The sequence below is a fragment of the Pagrus pagrus genome, assembly GCF_965226575.1.
Source record: "Pagrus pagrus genome assembly, chromosome: 19".
Lineage (NCBI taxonomy): Eukaryota > Metazoa > Chordata > Actinopteri > Spariformes > Sparidae > Pagrus > Pagrus pagrus.
In genome coordinates, this window is record NC_140203.1 from 20,229,837 (window position 1) to 20,253,885 (window position 24,049).

The following is a 24,049-nucleotide window of genomic DNA, read 5'->3' on the forward strand; positions in this document are numbered from 1 at the left end:
TTGGTTTTAATCAGCTCTCACTTCTTGTTTGATGATCTTATCAATCACACATCGGATAACATTGATGTGAGCGTTAATCAGTAAACTACCGGGTTACTTGTTAGTGGCCCGAAAAAAAACTATAGCAGTGAATGAGACCCTGTGTGAAATGCTAATAAAAAAGTGAAAACATTAGTCTATTATAATGACCTGCTAACAGATTTATCAGTCCGTTATCTGCTGGTTGGTGGACAATCCTAATATGACTGTATGATCTGCAGGATGCAACCATTATAAATTCTGCTTTTTCAACGCTAGTTTGACACTGATATTTTAATTCCTGCTACACTGTGCTGTTTGACAAAAGAAATAGCAATGCAGTCACTATTATGTAGCATGTTAGAGGACACTTAGAAACCATGATGGATGACATGATGATAATGGACCTAGTAGGGAATGAATCAATGGGTGTCTCCTGTTTTGACACTGGAAATACTTCTCAAGCCATCACTGAGTGATATGTTAGACAATCAACAATCTTTTTACTGATTTGCTGGAGGACATAAACCAGTAGAGAGTGGAAACAATAGAACATTCACACTCACAGTAAGACTGATTTACAATTGGAAAATGGAAATACTAATCGTGTGAAGGAATGGACGGTCAGTTAATGGCTGGAGGACTTACTAACAGACAATGAGAAGCTTTGTCAATTAATCACTGAATGACAGATGGATGATCACATGAGCATGACGACACCCATGAAATGGTTTATTATACAGTTTTTTAACAATGTTGGACTTATGAACCTGGTTTTCCCACATGGCAGTATTCTACTCAAGTTTTCACACCCATTTTAACTGCACACCAAGCCAGAGGGATGCAAATTGCAAACAAACTACATTTGGGAAAACAGGACAGGAGTTTATTTGTATCTTATTTATGCACCTGATTGACCTGAGGATGCTTGTCTGTACTTTTCTTTATTTTGCCTTTGAGAGTGGCACTATTTACTATAAAGTTGACTAAAACAGTGTTAAAATAAATATTTCTAAAACGTTAATTGGAATAACTGAACACTTACTTAACATGGCATTGCCTGGGAATATGCAGCATATTTTGTTTTTATCCAAGCCACAAACATATCCAAAAATAATGCATCCTGTTTAATGCAGTATTTTTTGAGTGCATGACTCATTGTGGCTAATACCTTGATTAAAATGGATTAGCATTCATTAAACTCTATTAGTCATGGATGATTTACGTTCCCAAAATTATACTGTACAGTAAGGTGTACAAGTTCTTACTTGAAACAGAACTGTGTGATGATTATCAGACACCATATTACCGTGTAGACAAGGTACACATTTGCTTACAGTTATAGTTCGGTTAATTTGGTCCGACAAAAGAGATTGTTGCTGTTTATTTTTGGTCCTGTTTGTGTTCACACTGACTGGAGCTGGAACCAGAGGTTATACAGACTGACAGGTAACTTGTTGATTGGACAGTTTTTGACTGTGATCCTGAATCGTCATCAGAGGTGAAAACGTGCGGTTTGTTTCGGAAAAGAGCAAAGAGAAGGTTGTCACCATACAAACACTACTGACTGGTGTGAGAGGAGAGATACTCCAGGGTTAGAAGAGCTGCTATGTCAATGGCAGGCAGTGCACGTACCCACAGGAGTAGAACTGTTTCCTTTATAAACAACCCTCATGTTCATCCACCCACACACAAACCAAAAGGACACATGCATTCAGACAAAACACGCACCCACGCATGCTCATGTGAAATCCATAATCACATACATGCAGACACAAAAACCTAACGCAGACATTAAACAGACATGTATGCATGCTGCGGACCCACCCCTATGTGCACACACACTCCCGTTAATGCCACAAACAGACACTCACATGCACACACACTGCCATGCGTAGGTGAGGCAACAGCTGAAAGTCACTGTGCGTATTCCCACTTCACTGCTGAAAGGCTCACTGACTTTCATGCCGCTGATAGTCTTAATATCCTTTTTTCGCTGTGACAAAAGTTTCTGTCAAAACACACACACACACACACACACACATACACATAAGCCCCGGCAGTGCTTGTGATGATTCATTTTATCTGTTGTGGCGCAGCGGGAGGTGAGTGTTGGAAACCTCCGAGCTGTCTAGAATAATGTCGACTTCTGCTAAACTCTATCCAGTGGGACAGAGCAGAGAAAGTGTTGTATTAGAGCTGAGTGACAATAATCACAGAGCTGTTTTACAGTAAGGCTGACTTTGGAAGGACTTATGTGTTGTCACTAAAGACTTTAAAAACAGCGAACAAATAATTTATCTATTCGCGTAGAGATCATTTATAAGCCATTTACTTTGGGTTGCCAGTTTGCGAGCCTACTTTAAGTTAGAGATCTCTGTCATTTTATTATAACCTCTGCCAAAATCTTGATCCACATGGCTGCACATCATCAAGACCAAACACTGTTTATTAATGGCCTGGTAAAACAGTTAAAAGACGGACTTAGTGCTTAATACAGACCTGATGGATTGTTGTGATGCAAAAAGCCAATTTAAGTAAGTCATCAAACCGACAGTTATAAATGCAAGCTGGCAAGCTGGCAACCAAAAAGTCCCTTTTAGCTTATTATTGATCTGTAAAATAAAGTAATTAGTCATGACATATTTGTGGATTAAATTGTACTGTGCTGGCAAAATCACAATTATTATTATTCATCTTATTTTGAAAGACACCAGAGAGTTTGAACTTCACTGATTCATTGTTGTAAAAATAGTTTCTTCTTTTCAAATGCTGATCAGAGTGGGGAATATGGACACAAACTATGATGGTACTATGATGATAAACTGAGGATCAGCTATAATTTGCTAAGAGTATATAATCCTGTTGACATCATTACTCCAGAGAAATCTGCATCACCGCGAGTTAACTCTGACGTTAAGGAAAACAATTAACTTGAGTGTATTTCAAACACAAAAAGATGCGTTTTTACAATTTTAACACACAATGCAATTTTTGATACCATGGGGGGGAAAAGGACCAAAAAAAAACATTGTGGGTGTAGAATTTTAGATTTTTATTAAATTAATATTAGCAATAAATATAACAAGGCTATAACATGACAACGAGTTGTGACTTTTCTTTTCTTGGCAGGGAAGAGCAGAATGACTTTTGTAAACATTAAATATATCACACGTTTTCAAAACATTTTTCTCTCTTTAAATAAGGCCTTTAATGTTTGTGTGTCAGTTTGCTGTCAGAAAGAGGAGAGAGTGAGAAAGCTAATCCGGTACCGGTGAATGTGCAGAAAATAAGTATTGAAATGGTTTCAAATATTCAGAATCGATATTTAATAGACAAAGTGACAACACTTTTTGGGCTAAACATATTTATTTTGAAAAGTAATTCCATGGATATAATGTGCAAAGAAGTGATGTGGATCCTAAAAGGTTTGCTGTGGAGTTTTTGACCTCTAGTATCTCTTCGGAGCTGTTTTTCTATAAATGGGTTTGCTTTATGTTTATCTCTGGCATGAACACAAAGGAAAAGGAAACGGTCCTACCAATGGTTTCACACTATCCCGCTGATAAACAGGTGGCAGTACAGCAATGGCCAGAAAAGACTGCAAGTTTGTAAACATGGATGTTAACAATGCTCAATTAGAATTATATAAAAAATTAACTTTGCACATTTTTAATATATTTTTTTATATAACTTTTGTTTGTTTACCAGTAAACAAGTCACAGTCACAGAGCCCCTTTAAGTGACATGTTAACACGTTATAGTGACTAAAATCCATCCTTTTCTTCTGTTGTCTCATGTATGACTTTCATTTTCCAAAGACATGATGGACCTACTGACGACTCGTCCACAAATAACTAAACAGCAGTCTGAACTATACCGTGTACTGTGTGCGTGCTCACACCCACGTGTCTGTTGATTTGTGCTTGTTTGTGAAGCATGTGTGTTTCAAACAGGTGTCGCTCAAACTTATCACAGTGCCGTAATCGATCCCAAAGGGTGTCTCACTGTGAATACACCCTGAGGGCCACAGAAGAGCGGACCCATTAACAACACCCGCCAGTGTGAAACCTGATGCTCCATCTCTTGCTGATACGTGTCCAGATAAGACTCACACACTGACATACAGCCATGAAAAGAAAGTTCCTACTCATTCCACCCATACTTCCAGATAAGTTTGTTTTTGGAAGGAAGTGATTGTCTCGAGGTGTCAGAGGTGAAAGGTGACACCCTTGGGGTTATCATTAGGTTACATCATGACCTGATCCCTGTCCTCACCTCTCAGAGGGCAGCTGGTTAGGTGTTGTCGCCTGTCAACAGGAGATTTGTATCCTGTCCACTCACACCTCCTTCTAACTTTCAGACATTTTGTGTGGTAAATTAAAGGTAAAAAATGAATTGTGGTTCAGAATGAGATCGTGAAGTAGAGCGTTATTCCTGGCCACGTTGATCAAACCTTATGGAGTAATTCTGTCAGGGCCTTTTGAAAGAAGATAACTTTCTGTGTTAGAAAAGGTGCCCTTGAACTGGAAAGCAACTGAAGTTCCACATGAGGGTTGTGCATTGAGGAGTGTTGCGCTAGGATTTGATGTCTCCTTTTGAAGTGTCTTTATGAGCAAAGTCTGTGCTCTGACTTGCTGAATCGAGCTAAGCCCGTCTTAAGCGGAGGCCTCCACCGTCTCCGCTCTTCTTTCCTCTCCCGCGTTCACTCGAGGGACGACTCCTTTCTTTTTGTTTCACCACCATGTGTGTTGTCATAGCATACTAATAGGTTACAGGGCCTGCTCTGCTGCAACACTTATTCTTTCTATTAAAGTGAGTTAGAATGAGTGAGACAACCTGACGTTTTTGGTGAGATTTTTCTTGTTATTACAATAGGACTGATTACTATTGTTGCCCTTTCTCAAGGTTACATTGGGCTGTACAGATTGTCCTTTTTTTTTTTTTCATTCAAAGCTTCTATAGAGGTTTTTGAATGAAACTTCAAATGACTGTCATCATATTTAATGGTTTAATCTCACTGGGCAGTATGGCCATAACATAATTTCACAATCGAATAACCCAATATGACAAAATAGGCCTTACTTCGATATTGATATTGCAACAGTATTGTAGTGATGATTATTGGTACATTGGTACTTACACAAAATACTAACACCATGTGATGTCTGTTCAATAAGCATCAGAAATGTGGATTTAATGACTAATTGGTTGAAGGCAAGTCCAGTGAAGTTTATAGTTTCAGGTTACTGATGTCATTTCAGACAATAAAGTTTGTTGTGAAACTGTAAAATATCCTGCCTCCATTACATATTTTTGTCACAATTTTTTGATAACAACATTAGAGGGACCACTGCAAAAAATGTGAAAGTTTTATATATGTACATTTTATGTTTAAATTACATATTGGTTGTCACTAGCTGTGTTTATTCACTCTCTCTGACAGCCAGTTGGCACATGCACCGCTGTAGTGACCACACAGCCCCACCTCCTCCAGAAGCAAACTAGCTTAGATTGTGATGTTCCTTAACGCAGAGTATCTAAAATTTGATTGCCTACAATGTTGTATAAATTTATACTGTATATTTATGTAATAGGAAGCTGGAATCACACTTTTTAACGGGATTTAAGGCATAGAAACAACAAGGTTTTATTTACAGCAGTAAACTACTTACCTGTTGCTTGCAGCTATTATGTCTTGCCATAGTAAAAAAGCAATTTGTGGTTTATTTCATTGTGTGTTTTTATGAAAACGAGGCAAACCAGCACTTCTTTCATAAATGTAATGCTGTTCACTAACTGTTACCCTCAGCTATTCGGGGCTAACATCCTTTTGTGACAATATAATTTCTTCTACATATTTAAATATTGTAGCATTATGCTGGAGCCAGCAGGTTGCACAGGACATATAATGACATATAATCACATATATCAATTCTGTGCAGAATCTGACACCCACAAGCAGACGGAGACCCCCTCTGTACTGGATGTACCATTCAAATGTCCTCCACAATATGTTATGTAACACCTGCAGCACATGAAATTGTGTTGTTCAGCTGGAGCAATTCAGGCGCTCGTGTTGTACATTGCACTGCAGGGAATCTTATGTCCTACATTTCCAGTCCTTGATGTTAAATTCCCCTCATTTGTTTCGGTGTGTAAAAGTTTGACGCCCAGATACAACAAAAAAAAAAAGTCACAGACAGTATGTAAGGAGAGGAGTGTTGAGGGGTTTCCCAAGACAATTTTGGTGTACACACAGCTGGCATACCTCCCTGTGAAGGGTCACATGTATGTGTTGTAGGGGAGGGTGCATGTATTCTATTTCCAGAACCAGTTCTGAGCCACTTTAATCCCCCCGCCTTGCCTCCATTGCCATGGGCAGAAGAGGAAGAAAGGTCCCCCTCAAGCCTGCCCACCCCACCCCACAGCAATGTTGCTGAGATTGAGTTGCAGGTTTACTGAAAATAGATTGTGAGTAGAAGAGTCTTTTCTGTCAGGCAGACAGAGGGTTTGATAGAGACGATATCAGCAAAAGGAGACAGCTGTGTTCGTGCTGCGTTGGGGGGAAAAAAACACTAGACTCGGGCGTTTAACTGAGGTAAGACCTCATCTTGTGTGTGTGTGTGTGTTTGCATGTGGGTGTATGTACAGAGATGTGGGTGTGTGCACATGCTGCTGAAGCTGGTTCCAAACAAGTGATGCAGCTCTGATGGTGCCTTTGTGTCTTGGAGGAGCTCCCGAAATTTGTCTGATTCCCAGCAAGAAAGGCTTGTCCTGCACCTGGCAGTATTTTGCCAACATAAAGTTGCATATTAATACCCGGTTTTTTACTATGTGTCTACTATTCATTAAAAAAGTGCAAACATTTGTTTTGATAGTTTAAACGACACATTTAGTATCAGTAAGCGCACAAGAAAAATAATAAATATAAAAAATAATCGTAATTTTTTTTATTATCGAAGCTGTGTGCGTAAACACGGTGTGAAGAGCAGGACAGTGGTGGTTGTCAGGGTGTGAGTTGAACGTTTTCATGTGGCGGAGGGCTTTAACCTTTTCAACCCGCTGAACCCACCATCATTCAAACGCAGCCCAACATTCAAACCCACATCAGCTTTATATTTGATATTCAAGTCAGGTTCCCATGACACCACATATGTCATGCTGAATTTTGTGGGAATGTGTAAAGAACGATTCAGAACATCTAATATTTTCTATGTGATGTGATGTTAAGGCACCGTGCTTTGGAATATTCCGCTCAATGTAAGCGTACTGTCGCTTCAAGCAGAAATGTATATACAGCATAGCTGAGATTTTTCAAACTTTGAAGCTCTTTAAGAGGAATCGAATATAAGAGCGAAAGGTGAAATGAGATGCCAGGAGCCACAGTGTGTACATGTCTATGTGGGCCTGTACTAGCTGTCATGTGCAGGTTCATGTGTTATATTTGTGTCTATGCATGTGCGTGCTTGTGTTTTGATGGACTGGTACTCGTCCATGTACATGTGTATTTACTGCATATAAATGCTTTGTGTGCAGGTATGTGTTAAAGCTGCTCTACATCAGGCATCGTTACAGATGTTGAAGGGTAATACTGTTGTGTCTCTGGGTAGTTCAAGAGAACTGGTACATCTTCCCTGTACGTGTTTCGGTGATGTTGCTGTTGATGAGTGAGGTATTGGTTTGTTTGTGCACAGTCGTGTATTGACCACGTAAGTTACAAGATGGGGAAGAGTGGATAAACACTTCTGTTTGAAAGAAGCAGAGCTGTTTTAAAGACACGCAAGAGAAGAGCCATATGTAAAGGGGCACTCCACTCAACTTTGACTTCACAAGTGAGCGGTATATGTCCTCTGAGGCTCTGGAAGAGCTTTGTCAAGTCCAAGAACAAGGAATGGTATAACAAAAGACATTGTTGAGTTGCATTATGGGAAGCAGGTTTGAAGGGAGCTTGACTCATACAAATAACTAAAGGTCAAGATGTCTCTGCCTCTGCTGAATCCTTTGATTTTTTTTTATTTTCTTGATTGTGTAATATAGAAAGTCAGAAAATTATGATTACTGTAAAAACCCATCGTAATTTACCAGAACCTTTGATGTTTTGGGTTGATAATAAAGCAATTAATTTGTTTTGTTGATTGAATAATCAACTAATCGTTTCAGCACCAATTCCTTTTACATGCACACCCATACACCAGGGTATGTATACCAAGTCCCATTCCTGTTTTTTTGTCTCTTAAACATATTGCAGCACTGCTGTTGGTCTCTGTGTTCTACTGCAGTCATGTCTGTTTGTTAGCTTTCATGTCATGTTTTATATATCTCATTACACACAAAAAACAAATTAGTGTGTCCGATTACTGGATAAATGCTATGATTAATCCATAGTTGCCGTCCGAGAGTTAAAACAACACTAATTCCAAACGACGCTGTGTAAAACATAAATAAAACACATGGGTGATTGAAAACAGGGCAAAGGCAATACATATACTGTTGTACTTCTTCCAACTTTATTGTTGTTTCTAAATATTTACTGTCCGCAACACGTTTTTAAACAACTTGGGTCAGGGGCAACGTGGAATGATCAAAAACACCTGTTTGGAACATTCCACAGGTAAACAGGTTCATTGGTAACAGGGGATAGTATCATGATTGGGTATGACAGGGGCATCCCCAAAAGGCTCAGTTGTTAACAAGCACACATGATTAAATAAAGGATATATACACTTTATTAAACCATTGTTGATAAACACAGTTTGTTTGCATATGGCTGCATTCTGTTTTTATTTACCTTTTTCACAGCATCCCAACTCGAGTCATAAATAAATCTGCTCTGTGTTTTCGAAAAAGAGCATGGTTTGCTGTGATGTATACATCTCTACATTCTCCCAGAAAGCAGCAAATGTACTCAGTCAGATCGATGTAAACACAGCTGAAGGCTGACAAACTGTCTTAAACTGTCATGTTCATCTCATTGTTAAAAAACACAAAATAGTTCTTCTGTCTTGCCCGATGTCTTCACACAGAGACAGGGTTTCTCTAATACATTTTGAGCTAAATTTAGAGCCAAGACATGTTTGTGCTATCAGACATGTCTCACATGTGGTAACTTAATGAAAACATGTCTGGCTATATGAGCCCATGTTGCTACGCTGCCAACTCTGCTCTGCCTCTCACCCATCAGTTGTCAGTATGTTTGTTGAGGATCCACTTGTCAGAATATATTCCATACCTTTCAACTTTTCTTCCCCCGCTTTAATGCCCCTAGACAAACAGACCAGTACTCTTACTTTTTCCAATTTTTTCACGGTATGGTGCTAATGGTTAGCTAGCCTCTGCTCCATTGAGTGCACTTAGTGTTTTAGGATAATTTATATCCTGCCCCCTAATGTTTATCTCCTCTGGAAACCGCATGGTGCTAGTTATAGTAATTAGTCTCCCCTTGCTCAAACTTTTAGCAAAAGGCGATGGGAGGTCACTTTGAGATTAATTTTTTCAGCGAGGGAGGGAGGGAGGGAGGGAGGGAGGGAGGCAGCAATTGAAGTTAGACCTAGCGCTGCAGTTGCACTTCTGCTAAAACAAATGCTGTCTCTTTTATTCAGCTGTACTGATAAATCTTGCAGCGGAGTTATGCTAGTGCTGAACATTTGGGAGCCAGCGGGGCTTGTTGAGAGCATGAATAAAAGAGTTCCTGGGGTGGAGTGGTGCAGGATCCTGCTGTGCCAGATTTAGATCTAAAACAGGAGGGAGGAGAGAGATGGAGGGAGCAATGGGAGAGGGCAAAAAGAGCTGCTGCTAGAACTGCTGACCATCTGTATTGAGTAGCAGAAGTCATAACATCATTTTCACTCTCTGAATCTAGCAAATTGTTCAGGACAACCTGCATGACATAACTCCACTCAGATTTATTTCCCCGTTTGTATGTGTAACCAAGCCTTCTCTCTCCTCAGCAGACCTGGCCCTCGTTCAATAGTTAATGTCATCAGCTAACTATGCCGCAGCAGCTAAGCTATTTGACGGGGCTTGTGCAACGGGGTGTATGATGTTGCAGGTTTTGAGTCTAGACGGGCTGTTTTGTGACTTGTGGGCGTGTGTGTTTGTGTGTGTTGATGTTCCAGCTGAACTCTCCAATGAACTCGGTCAGCAGCACAGAGGACATCAAGCCCCCCCTGGGTCTCAACGGTGTGATGAAGGTGCCCGCCCAGCCCTCGGGCACGGTCTTGTCGCTCACCAAACACATCTGCGCCATCTGTGGCGACCGCTCCTCAGGTGAGTGACATCAGACTGTGATACACACCCACTAAACAACCATATGTACTGTGCACACTGGAAGCATTGAACAATTAAAAGTCATTAGATTTAAATATTTAAAATGAAAGGACTTTACTCTCTATGCTCTTATTGGAAAAGAGTTACCAGTGTATCATCAGGACGTTTCCACCCTGCTTGCCTTTTCATACTTTTTGTGGTGTTCAGGGCTGCAACTAACGAGTAATATTTAAGAAGCTGAAATCAGATAATTTAGACTCTTATTCTTGAATAAAATCACTCAAACGTTCAAAAGTTTTCTGATTGTTGTTTTTTGACTCATCTGTACAAAATGACCCACAATGTCCAAGTTGGTTTAGAATTCTTATAAATACACTAAAATTACACTGTGAACATAAAAAAAACTTCCCTTAAATTGATTCGAGATGACTGTTGAGTCAAAGCCTTACCAAGAAGTGCAGGGGATTGTATAATTTAGGGAAAATTGTGAGGGAAATGTATAAAAATAATTTCACAACAGCTCAGATTACACAAGACTCCATCATTACCAAATGAAAAGAAAGCAGGCCTATCCACCATCTTACTAAAGCTGGTGTTCTGACCACACTGAGAAACCTCCAAAGACGATCCAAAGATGAACTCTGGTCAGAGAACAGCCCCACGGACTGCTCTGGCAGAACTACATACTGCAGCTTTCTGCAGTGGGAGATCTTCTTGGAAGGACAACAGTCAAAGGAATTCCTCACAAATCTGGGCTAAATGGCAACAAGGCCAGAAAGAAGCCACTCCTGAGAAAATGCATATGAGGGCAGCACCATAAAGGCAGATGAAAGAAAGTGAAATCATGAGGCAAAAGATTGTACGGTCTGATGAAACCAAACCTCAATTCAGCTTCGGCTGAAATAGAGAAGTGCTGTGTCTGAGGGAAACCAGGCACAGCCCATCACTCATCTCACAGCATCCCTACCATGAAGCCTGGTGACGCCGTCGTCGTAGTGATGTGGGTGGGTGAGCATCTTTTCTTTTTGCATTTTTTTTTTCCAACAGGGACTGCTCACAGAAAATGAAGACTGGAGGCGAATAGAGGGACATTTTGAGAGGGACCTGTTTCAGAACACAGTTTGATAACGAGTTTTGTTAGAAAACAACAGTGCAAGTATAAATACTGACACATCGTCTGGAGCACCGTCAGACGGGGGCGGAAAGATACATTCTCTGCTTAAGGGTTGGTTCTGATACATGAAAATAGGATCACATGTCAGTATTTTTGTGACGACTCGAATTACAAATAACAAGACAATTGCATTTCAAGATTTTTGAGACTTTTTTGAAGTTCAGTTTAAATTTCAGCCACAAAGAGGCCTTTTGACAGATACAAACAGTTAAAAATCAGCATGATATGACTTCTTTCAATGTATTACTGGAACATGCAAAAACAGCCACAACATCTAGCCCTGCATGGCTGTGCATGTTAGTATTTATTGTGTCAGTTTCTCACTCCTCTTTTTGGAGATCCAAAGTGTTGCCTCATACCAGACTAAAACTTGAACTTAAACTTACACTTAGACAAAAAGGACTCCACTGAAAATGGCAATGAGAGCTGTTTAGTCTGTCACAAAACCAAAGTGTAAACAGAAAACATAATTTTTTGGCCTTTCACAAAGCACATACTCCCTACAGGGTTCTCTTAAATCATCTATCATTTGGTCAACACCTAACTGAACCACTTTAACCACAAGAACATATAACCCATGGCTAACTGTTGTGGCATTCGCAGCAGCCCTCTTCCCAAAGAAAGGTTTAAGATGTTGTTTTCACACGGTCAACAAATAACCCTGTGTTCAAATGTTTTTCTGGAGATAACCATGAAAAATGTTTAGCCCCGGGACAAAGCTGGATATCTAATTCACTGGACGGTTTTAGCATCATCCTGCGTCATCGCTGCTACGTGGACCCAAGGGAGAAAATCAAAAGAATGTTTAATAGAAAGTCATGCTTCATTTAACTGTGCACGTAGGCTTTATTTATCTTCTCTGGTGGTCTGACTAGCAAAGACCTAACAAAGAAACAGTTTGAACAACAACTGGAGAGTGCAGATGGGCTCCATCCATCATAAATAACAAAAGACCTGTTTGGTACAGTGGACGTGACAACACTACCGTAACATCTATGAGGGTCCTCTGCTAACCTTCAGGAGGCCCTTTTTTTCACCTCAGCTTAACCCCCAAAAACACGATCTGTTCTCTTTGATAGGCCTTTGATAATAATTGCTCTTTTGCTACCTCCTAGCTGGCTCCTGTGTGCTGTTTGTGTGGTTGCACTTAATCTCAGACTGTAAGGGTTTCTGTCCTCTGATCTCTTGAAAAATCTGCTAAAGCTGAAGTGCACACCATGATTATGTTGCTGCTCTGATGGTCAGTGGTTTGCAGATCATTTACTACACGGAATAATGGAAAAGATAAGCCAATGACGGCAACTAATGTGCTGAAAATACGACTCGAAAAGATATGTATTTGACAAACCATGTCTGAATCTCTCCCGTCAGGTAAACACTATGGAGTATACAGCTGTGAGGGCTGCAAAGGTTTCTTCAAAAGGACGGTGCGCAAAGACCTGACCTACACCTGTCGCGACAACAAGGACTGTGTCATCGATAAACGCCAGAGGAACCGCTGCCAGTACTGCCGCTACCAGAAGTGTTTAGCCATGGGCATGAAGAGAGAAGGTACAGCACATACCTTTGAGGATAAAGTCCCATTTACCCATTCCCTCACGTCTGTTCTCATCCACATAAACACACACTGAGACACAGATAAGAGCCCTATTTAAGGAAATTAAGGAAAAGTGTAGTGCATGTGATGAACATATTTTGTATTTGTGTAACCAGACACACACACATCTATTTTTGCTCACTACATCTTAGCCTTTCGTATCCTCAGATGTGCTTTTTAAAATACAAACATGTGAAATTATTGGTTATCTTATTTGTTTTGGCCATGAGAAGAATCATTAACAGTAGTGGCTGAATAAAATCCTTATCATACATCCCTAATAATAAATTCTGGTTTAGGAAGATCTTTTCTATGTGACCGCCCATCAGTTTGAACATTTTCATAGGTTATGAGCAGTTTAACCAAAGACCATCATTATCATGGTAATCGTTTCTCGTCATGATTGCCCTATTAAAGGGGCTTTATGTTGTTTTGGAGAAGAAATTCAAACTCAGAATTTTGATATTTACAATATTAATGAGAATGATGTTCTCACAGGAGAATAAGGTCCCCAGAACACTGTTCAAAGCTAGAAAGGTGGCAGGGCCAAATATAAACAAAGTAAAACCGTATGGTACTGTGTTGTCCCTTAAGGTCAGTTTGTTTATTCAGTTTATTCAGTCATGAAAACAAAGAGAGTTTGTTTCGGCATTAAAGATGAAAGAAAATCTGTCAATGAAGATCTTTCTCTTCTGATTAAGATTTCACCTCCAAAACCACAAGATGCACCTTTTAAGTATTCAAATGAAGCAAAGGATAGAAGACCTTCTGGAACAATTACACCTAATTTTGCTTAGTAAAGGTTATTTATTTCCTTTAACTCTTAACTACCTGGGAAGATTTATCAAGAGACCCCTTCAGTGGGTCCCTATCACAAGCTTAAGGGCCACTTTTATAAAGGACAATAGAATCCAGACTGACTTCATTTGGCTGTATACTCCAAACTAATCTGATTTTGTTTTTTCCTCGAACTGCAGTTGAATGTGATGTTCTGAATATGAGTGAGTGAGTGAAATGAGTCCACACCTGATACAAAAGCTTGCGAAATGCAGTAGAAAGGAAAGCAAACCCACTACTTTGCCTTTTCAGAAATATAAACTTGATTTTGTTTGATTTCCTATTGGACATGGATAAACAAAGGGCAAATGTAAAGCCCCTGAGATATGACATTGAGGTTAGAAGATGTCCCTTTCTGCTTCCTTCATACAAGTAAAGCAACCTGTTTCCCATCCTGCCTCAACCCAATTTTACAGTAGCACTTGAAGCTGTGATCCTGCTCTGCTACATCAGGCAGTACATTGCAGCCATAGGCTCCACTGTATTTAAAAATGTTCTGCTTCCAGCACCACTTTGGGGGAAATAATGAATTTGGCTGTTGCAGTACTGCTGGATGTAGAAAGAGTGAGGGTTTGTGAGAACAGGCAGTCCTCTGGGCGCTCACTCATGTAGACTGTAGAAATAAAAACATCACAATGGAGCTCTGTGAACTTTTGCCTCCTTTGCATTCTCTGGATGTCATCATCCGTGCTCTTGTGCTCCTAATTAAATGTATAAACGTGGATGTTGTGCGGGACAGCCTACATAAATTTTGTTTTCACAAGCACAAAGATTTTGTGTGTGCTTATTTTGCAAGATACTCAATTCACAAAATGTAATCCAAGCACTCAAATTGGATAATGTCCTGTAATTCATGGTGTGGCGACAATGTACACCACATTCCTCAAATTAGAGGCTACTGATGGCGTGCAATGCTCCTGCCCTTTTCAAATGGATACAGAGATTTAATCAGTCTCTTGCTGAGGCTGCAGATACAGAACATGTAGTTGTGGACGAGAGACCATTGATCAAACTTTCCCTTTAAAACCATACTGTCAGTGTCCATGTCAATGTGGTTAAAGAATTAAATTCAAACTGACACAGGCAATTTCCTACGGTCTGCATCGGCACCTACTCCAGCAACTACAGCCATAAAATCTACAATCATGACTGATCATTAGTGTTATTTAATGATGATACATTTGACAGCTTCTTGAAAACAAACATGGCATGTCAGTGTGCAGTTTTAAGTTTTAAAAGTCAGATAACATATCATCCTGCTGTGGACAGGAAGGGCATTATTTCGCCATTAAAGGATTTATTCAAGATACAACAATCAAACATTCCTCCAAGCTTAAATCATTCCTCCTCCTCAACACAGAGGCCCTGTCCTCTCTCAGTAGAGGCTGGGGATTATAGAACTATCCATTAAGGGAAATATGAATAAAAGACAAATTAATCAGTAGAAGTTTGTGTTGAAGAAAGACTCTCACATGTTCCTGCATTAGTTAGTCGGTGAACACCAGCTAATGAATAGTTTTTGATGGGGATTTAGTAACGTTTTTGCACAGTTTAGTTGACAAAAACTATATTTAAAGATAGTGTGACCTTCAAACCAGTGTTGGTTAAGCTAGCATTGACTTGCACCGCACATGTACAACTCTTAACACAGAATCTCTAAACTGAACTGACTGTAGCCTCCTGACTCACCGAAAAAAAAAGAGTCACAAAATCAATCAGTAGCTTTTAGCTGTGGAGCCTTCCTAACAGTTGAGTGAAAGCACTGTTGTCACCTCAGACATGATTACTTATTGGTTCACGGTTTACTGAAAGCCAGCGAAAGCCACAAAAACAATCATGAAGTGATAAATAGGAGAAAAATAGGTGGCTGCTGAGCTACTCGCCTTATACACAGTGCTTGAGTGCTTGTATAGGCCTAGTTCTGGCTGAAATCAACAACCAACTGAACTGAAAACGGTCTGAATCAGTGCCAAATGAAAAAACTGTGAATGCTTTCACTTACTCACATGCACTAAAGTGCATTTGAAGATTAATAGGATTCAGTACAAATCTCAAACTGAACAATTCAACTATTTGAATGAGCAAATTGATTTGCAATTTCCACCTCCACTCGGCATTTCACTAATATTTTTTTCAACACTTAAAGCAATGGGTTTTGTATACACTCCAGAGAAGTTGTCTGAGGTTGACCAAGTGTTTCTTTCTCATCTGTGATTGGAGTGTTGAGGGGAATGGATGAGGTTTGGAATCGCCTATTTTTTACAATTGACCCAGATTGAGCAGAAGCAAATGCAAATCCCAAATACTAAAAAAAGGCATAAAAAAATGAACAGGAACTTTGATCTCACATGCACCCAAAAATCTGTCATGTGCGACCAAACATGTTCCTTGGTCGGACGGATGCACCTGAAATTTAGCTGTTTATTTTTTCTAAGGTTATCGTCATTTCTTGTTGCCTGTGCTGTTCTTAAGATAAAGACAAACATGTTTTGCACCTTAAGTATTTTTTTTTACAATCATTTACATGATGTGTAGAGATTGAATTCAATTAATTTTTGGGTGCACCTAAATTAAAAAGTTAGGTGCATCACTGCAGCCAGTGTAAAAAGTTAGTTCATATATCGCCATGAAACCAGGGCACAATGTGTGAGGCAATTTCACACAGACATTCCCCTTTAATGGATTGCATGATTGATTGCATCCACTTCATCTTCTCACAATAAATGAGACTGGCTTTTGAGTACCGGCATTGTTGAAACAGTCATTTAATTAACTGAAATGGGTTGATGCTGCTCTTACTGCTCCTCTGTCTTTGAGCGCGACCTGACTTGTAAACATTGAGTTGGCAAATGCTGTCTGTGACTGTGGAGCAGTACAGTAAAGCACCTTCGGGGACAGATTACAGAGCCAATAAGGAAGACTTTGGCTGTCTGAGAGGGGGGAAAAACAGGCGGTCAGGTGTGAATTTTAACACTCCATGAGGGTGTTAAAAATATTAGCGCTCTCAGCAGTGCTGTTAAGCACTTTCACACATTGAACAAATCAATCCCTGCCTCTCGCCATTATGGTCACCACGGTTACAGAATACAGATACAGAGTGTGTAGATTATTCCGAGCGATGTTCCGTATAGCCAGGGGACAGGAAGATGGTAGCAGGTGTTAACCAGGTGTGCATGTGCAGGTGCATGTGTGTTTACTGTTTGAAGCTGAGTGAACAAGAAGAATACACAGTATTTTTAGGTAAATGCATTTTGGAGGTCGTTCTATCCAAGGCCAATTTGTCTTGACCTTTATTTGGCCTCACCTCTCTCTTGCTTTTATTTATATCATTGTTGGGCTCTTTACTCCTTCAAGGATATTATCATTTACTGCCTTTCGCCTCACTCACAGCGCTGCCTAAGCCTCCCCCTACACCCGGAGGGCTGTGGTTAGAGAACAAGGCAGCAGTAGCCCAAAAGGCTAAGCGAATCCACAGAAAAACAGGATTAAATGAATTTATGCTCTCCCAGTCAGGAGAAGAGAGGAGGAGGGTGTGGGGGGGAATAAAGCTAACATGATTTCAGCCCTCCTCACCTCTCCCTGACTCCAACACAAGTATTCTACCCTTGGGCTGACCTCCACCGCCAGACAGCAGTTCCTCTAAAATGGGGCCCCTTTCCCTCTCCTCTTCTAACAACCCCTGCTTCCCTTTCCCCCCCAACAAGACCACGGCCTCTCTGATTCAGGATTTGGAATAGAAACCAGAGTAGGGGAAACACAAGAAGACAGATCATCCTGCGAACCCAGTGTGTGTGCGTTATGTGTGTGTGTGAGGCAGGACAGTTCCCCAGGTGTGTATGTAAGCTTGCATGCTGACATTGAATCTCCAAAAGCCCTCTGTCATTCAACACATTATGTCCAAAACTTTTTATGTATCTATGTGTGGAGGATAAACCTATAAAAAGCCGCAGTACTTTCTCTGTGGTTTCTTGAATTAGGTAAATTATAGCCTTTTGAAAAGACAAAGCACACACACATGCATCTTTTCCATCTTCTCTTGAGGGTGGAGGTGCGGTTTCTCTTGCCTCAGCCACAGTGAGTCTCGGTGTCTGCTCAGCACACAAACCATTTCCTGTGTCTCCTCGCCAAGCCAATCAGATGACTGAACCAACACAGCTTTGCTACAACCATTTTTTTTTTCTTACACACGACGTGGAAAAAAAAATGTACAAGACAAAGTCTTCATTGATTTGAGTTCAGAGTTTTTTTTTATTTGAGCTGTTCTGGTGACCATGCACAGAGAGAAGACGGAGTGACAGGCAATACATTATTTATGTGTCTATAAATGGTTTGTGCATTAAAGGAGCCGGCTGTTAGTCATTGAGCACTGCATGAAAAACTCATCTCTTTGATAAGGAAGCTGAGAGATTTCCACACTGCTGCGTTGTGCATAATGTAGGTCTAAGGTCCTTAATAAATTCCATCCGCGCCGTCAGAAACAATAACTGAAGATTGAACTCTTGGATATGTTTAGTGGCATAACGTATACGGGGTCTTGCACTATTCACCGGCTTACATACGCACACTGACTGAAACAAGCACTTACACATGCAGACACTCGACATGGGTAAGCGAACACACACTCAAGCATACACACACTATATGTACAAGTGTGTATAGATACAAACAAAGGACAACTATGAATACAGTTTTCTACTGATTGACTGACTCTGACTATGAACTGTTTGTTTTCTCAAAAATCAGCAAGAATTCAAGTATTTAGTCAAAGGAAAGATTCAGTATTGGAAGCTCTTCCATCTATGTCTGCAGCTGTGTTGCAAAACCTTATCAAGCCTTATCAGGTCATTTCATCTCAGAATCATCTAGCATAATTTATTTTTCCATAAAGCGTAATCTACCAGCGTGGTTTCCAGTGCGGTTTTCATCGTTGGAGAATGCCTCTAGCAATGAGTCATTTTCAGTATCTCATAGACGACACTGATTGTTGCACTAGAACAACAACGCTTGATTGTAGAAAAAATCAAGAATTGTTGATTTGGAAAGAGCTAGAATGACCGAACCACATTGGCATATTGGTAACGATTTTTTGTATTTTTAAAACTGATAGACAAAATGGCTTGCTAAAATTATGATTTTGCAGCACATTGCTAATTCTTACTGAACGTGTTTGAATGAACTTACTGAAGTAAAGCTGCATCAATAAAATTTTGGCCACTAGGGGGCAAAAGTGACTAAAACAAAGCTGAAAAAGACAAAGCCCTGAAATAGAATCGTGTTACAAAGTTGTTATTTCTAACACTACTTTTATAATGTCAATAGACGCAGAGTAATATTAGCATTCATGTCTGAGTTGGTATTTGTGTTGACCTGATGAGTCCAAAATTCCATCTTTTGATCCCCACCAACTTCAGGAGAGCCAAGAAAAATATTGAGCTTTTCAGCTACTACACGTTCCACTTACCTCAGCAGCTGTTAGCTAACTTTGTTCCATTCGGTGCTCGGCTTGTTTATTTGAACTTGTTTGCTGAACACAGCTGCCTAGTGCTGCTCGAAAAGTGGTGAGAGTGATTCCAAACAGTAAATGTGCTGGAAAACCAAAACGATTAGCTAAAAGAGGCTGAAAGAACCCTGGTAATGGTTAATAATTTTCTGTGAGTTTGTCACAAGTGACCCCTTTCACATTGCCAATAGTCATTTGATTCAACACAAGACCTATGTATTGATGCAGCTTTAATATTTTATGACTACTTGTCTTGTACAGTAGAGTCCCTTTCCTATTAAAAAAACAAGCTTTTGAACCCTTAACTAAAATCTTAGTAATCAAAACCATGTAAGCTTTCCAATCCTGAATCTTTCTATTAACATTAATGTTGATATATTAAAATACAAAACAGAAAACAGCAGTAGTGACCGGAACCAGTTTTGTTACATGCAGCCGTTCAGGAGGAGCGCCAGCGAGCCAAGGATAGAAATGAGAACGAGGTGGAGTCCACCAGCTGCGCCAATGAGGACATGCCCGTGGAGAAGATTCTGGAGGCGGAGCAGGCGGTGGAGCCCAAAACCGAGACCTACATTGAGACCAACCTTGGTGTGCCATCCAACTCGGTGAGTTGGTATTTTTATACATTCTTTGGCAAACACTCACATACCATGTCATTCTCCAACAAGTCATTGCTTTGTGTACATGTTCATGCCCATGGGCACACACACACACACACACACACACACACACACACACACACACACACAATGGATGATTTGTTTAGATTTACCCTAGGGGCTGGTGGGAAGCATGTTTTCTCTCATAATTCTCATGCATTATTTGGGTTTTTGACTTAGCCTGACTGCAAATTATCACTGAAAATGGAAGACACTTTAAACAAAGCTTCTCTTTTACACCATTGTTAGTGGCCATAGTAGTCTAGGCGTATTGAAGACTCTGAGGTGTCCTAACAAAGAAAATAACAGACTCCCATCTATCACACGTCTGTTTTCATTTGACAGACCACCTCATCTAGTATTATTGCTGGCATGGTAGAAAGCATATTTACGGGTTGTCAGAGCCTAGAACAACAGACATGAAGTGAAATACTTCAGCCGTGTTTCCACCCAGAACTTTTAGTCTCCAGAACTACTTTTCAGGGAACTACAAGGTTCTTACAGCCTGTTGTTGTCTACATTTCCTCAGCAGTCTAAGGACTCATGAAGAGTAGGCAGATTTATGCACTGAAATACAGAGAAGCAACAGCTTTTTTTTACACCTTTTCTGACGCAACAAACAAAAATCTTTGTTGAAACAACGCACAAACTGGTCTGCTGCAGCAGATATAAAAAAAAAAAAAAAAGAAGGCTGAAATAAAACACTGCGATCAATCAGTAATGTTCACTGCTGCAAGCCCCACCCCTAAAATTCCTGTACTTCTGCATGTACCACCTCTGAGTAAGGACTTTTTGTGGGTAAAAATGTCCCCATAACTAAATTTAGACCCGAGTCCCTGTGGTTGGAAAGACACCGAGGTCCAAGGCCAGACCTTCCTTTCTTTCTCTCCTCTCACATTTTATCATAGCTGTGGCATATTTAACAGTTTTCTTATGTGTCAATGCTTCTGAAATGTATCATTGATCAATGATGTTGTTTAAAGTAGACTTAAGTGTGTCCTTACACAGTGTCCTATAAACTTATCTTTAGTTTGGTGTTTTCACATTAGTACGTAAGAACTTAATGCATTATTTTGCACAAATATGCAATGATGCAATGATACAAGACAGTCACACTGTAAATGCGTCCAACACAACTGCCAGTAAGACTCAGAAAAAAGAAGCAAAATGTTCTTCAGACTGATGGCGTATACTTTATTTTCTGCTTTTCCCGAAATCTCCCTGGAGCTGTCCCAACATTGGCTTCATTTTTTTCCCTAATTTTTCCAGCTGCAAGTAACTCCTATATCTTACTTTTCAGAAATGGCAAAATGTGTCTGCATACCTACATCTTACGCATACATACTTTTGTCATTCTCCAGTGTAAATGTGGTACTCATTATCCAGTTAGAATTATCATGTAGAATTGGTTTTGGGACTTAATGGTTGAAAAGTTTAATATTTTTTCTGTTTCCAGTAAACTTCAATAAAGCATGTGGTTGTTTTTGTTTTGAGTCGAAGGCTGACTGACAGGAAGTTTATGAACACCCTTCTGTCTGCCGGTAAAGATGTTGATGAATTCAGGATGTGATTACCGTTTGTCCTCCCTTTTTTAGTCCCTTTGGAGGTGACTGTTTATGGTTTAGAGCTCTGGTTTACCTGTTCACCTTGTATCAGCTCCTTCACTCAGCTGTGTGTTTCCACATCTATCCCCTCAGTATCAGCTGGGTACTGTGGGCTGTCTTTGACACAGAGGAGACTAAGAGTGATGAATAATGCAACAGGCAGACTGTTCCTGAAAGCATCCCACAAAGCCTCGGCTTTCTCAGGAATTCTGCTGGAACATGAGAAACAGCGGAGCTGTGCAGCAACCTACCAAAGGAGGCAAGGGGGGGCGGAAAGAGGGGCGGAGGGTGAGACTGAAGGAAGGAGGGGGAGAGGGAAGGGCTTCTACTGGGATTCATCTGCTTCAGGGGAGGGAAATGTCCTGTGAAGTAAAGGTAGAAATGTGAAGGCTGTTATGTGAGTAAATGGGAGCTATTTTGGGGGGCCAGATGGAAACGTAGGAGATGAGCGTTGACATTAGGGAGAGGGAGAACGAGCAGGGAGTCACGGGGGAGCGGCTGGCAGCTCAGACACACTAATGCACTGAGTGTGTTTGGGCTCAGCCATGGTGGGTCCCTGGATGCCCGCTGCCTGCCAAAAGAGAAATGAAACAGGGCCGAAAAATTCATTGTTTTTATCAGCGTTAAGTGGAATCACATCGGGATCATTATCATCGTTATCGAATTCTCCAAATTCCTGATTCTGTGCAAGTCATAGTTGCAGTAGAATCATAACCTAATACATTGTTTTACAGATGTAGTATAAAATAAAATAAATGTATATTCAATGTTGCACATATTTTCTATATTGACATAAGAAACTGTCCCCACCATATTAACCCTGCTATTATTCAGTGTGTAGTTTGTGTGGCTCAGCAATCTTTTAGTGATTACCTGATGCATTTTCATTAGTCAGGCTCCCTGAATATAACTTAATTCATCAATTATTCAATCAAAAGAAAATGAATTGCCAACTATTTGCCATTTCAGTCATTTTTCTAGCAAAAATGTTAAACATTTGCTGGTTCCAGCTTCTTAAATGAAATGATTTCCTGCATTTCTTTCAGAGTCTTTGGGTTTTGGACTGTTGGTTGGACAAAATAAGTAATGTAATTTTTGCCAAGTAGACAAGTTGCCAAGAGCTGAAAGGAATTGAGGTTAGAGTTTTTTCTTTTGTCATTTGTTTATATTTTGAGAACCACCAAAACATCTCTGTTTACCTTTATTGAATTAAAATGGCAATGCACTAGCAACTCTTGCTGGTTGTTACGCCATCCTGTTGATGTTCTTGATGCTGGCCAGTGGAAAACGAGCGGCTGGCAATGCCAGTGTGTCATTAAGTGCATGGCTGTCTGTCTGCTGCCATCCACAGTCCAACAGCAGTGACAAGAACAGCAGTACATACTGTTGGGGATTAGACATTCCAAATCAAGAAAACTTGGAAGAAGAGTAAATGAAATTAAAGAAGAAAAAATGATTTACTGTATCTTAAAACTGAAAGTATCTACTAGGAGTGAGCAAGAAAACATAATTTTGACCTGACCCTTTAACCAAACTGGAACCCAGAATGTTGGCAGAGTATCAGCATGCAGGCTGTCCCGACCACAGGCCTCCCCCCGTGAGGTCTCTATTGAGAGGCGCTGCCCCGTGCTATAATTGATCACAGGGCACAGGCCATGAGTGTACACCATGAATAGGCCACCGCCACTGTCTAATGGCTGGGGTCTGGCCAACCTGAATAAAGTGTGTTTATCTCATGGTGACCTAGAACAGGAGTTAAACAGGCGTTAGTAATTTCCTTTCAGTCAGGCAAGGAGAGAACGTCTCCTAAGGAGGAGGGGGGGGAGGGTGCTATCATTCACTAATCCTGAGGTAGTTTCTTTACTTCAGTTTTTATGTATTTCTCTCCTTCTCTATCTAAATTCATATAACGGTTTAGTTCCTTATCTTTCCCCAAACTTAAGGAAAGAAGTGTTGCTGTTATTTAGATGATAATTAGCTGATGATTCATCCCTGCTGCAACATATGAGGACAGTTTCTTTTTTCAATCTAAAAAAGTGGGACACTTGAGTAATTCATTTTCATACCGATCTGTATGAGTACCCAATTTTCTCTCGCTTGTCACGCCAGTATAGTCTGGTTCAAGCAGAATAATGAAAAATTGAAAGGCAAATCTTTCGTCTCTCCTCCTCAAGTGATGAAAATTTCATAGGACAGTATGCAAGCCTGGCATTTCTCTAAGTTGCTGGGATGATCGACCATGGCTGTGGAGCGTGCGTGGCGGTAAACCCTTTGATTTGCTGGGAGTGAAGACGGAGTTGTTTGTGGCAGGCATTTAAAAATCTGCTAAAGGGGCTGAAATCCAGTAAATTATATAACTTCTCTTACTTTCTGACTCAAGTTTGAGTTTTT

The 24,049-nt window shown here is 40.3% G+C and overlaps 1 protein-coding gene across 2 annotated transcripts in view; it reads left to right on the top strand.

Moving 5' to 3' along the window:
* The window catches only part of rxraa (retinoid X receptor, alpha a), a 117,235-nt gene that overhangs the window by 75,741 nt on the left and 17,445 nt on the right, over positions 1-24,049 (top strand). Inside the window, exons 4-6 of one of the 2 annotated variants that reach the window (XM_084383281.1) lie at positions 10,137-10,287; positions 12,833-13,012; positions 19,816-20,000. In XM_084383281.1, the coding sequence (XP_084239407.1) occupies positions 10,137-10,287; positions 12,833-13,012; positions 19,816-20,000 (516 nt within the window). The remainder of the gene's footprint in view (positions 1-10,136; positions 10,288-12,832; positions 13,013-19,815; positions 20,001-24,049) is intronic. The other variant, XM_084383282.1, reaches the window with a different exon arrangement.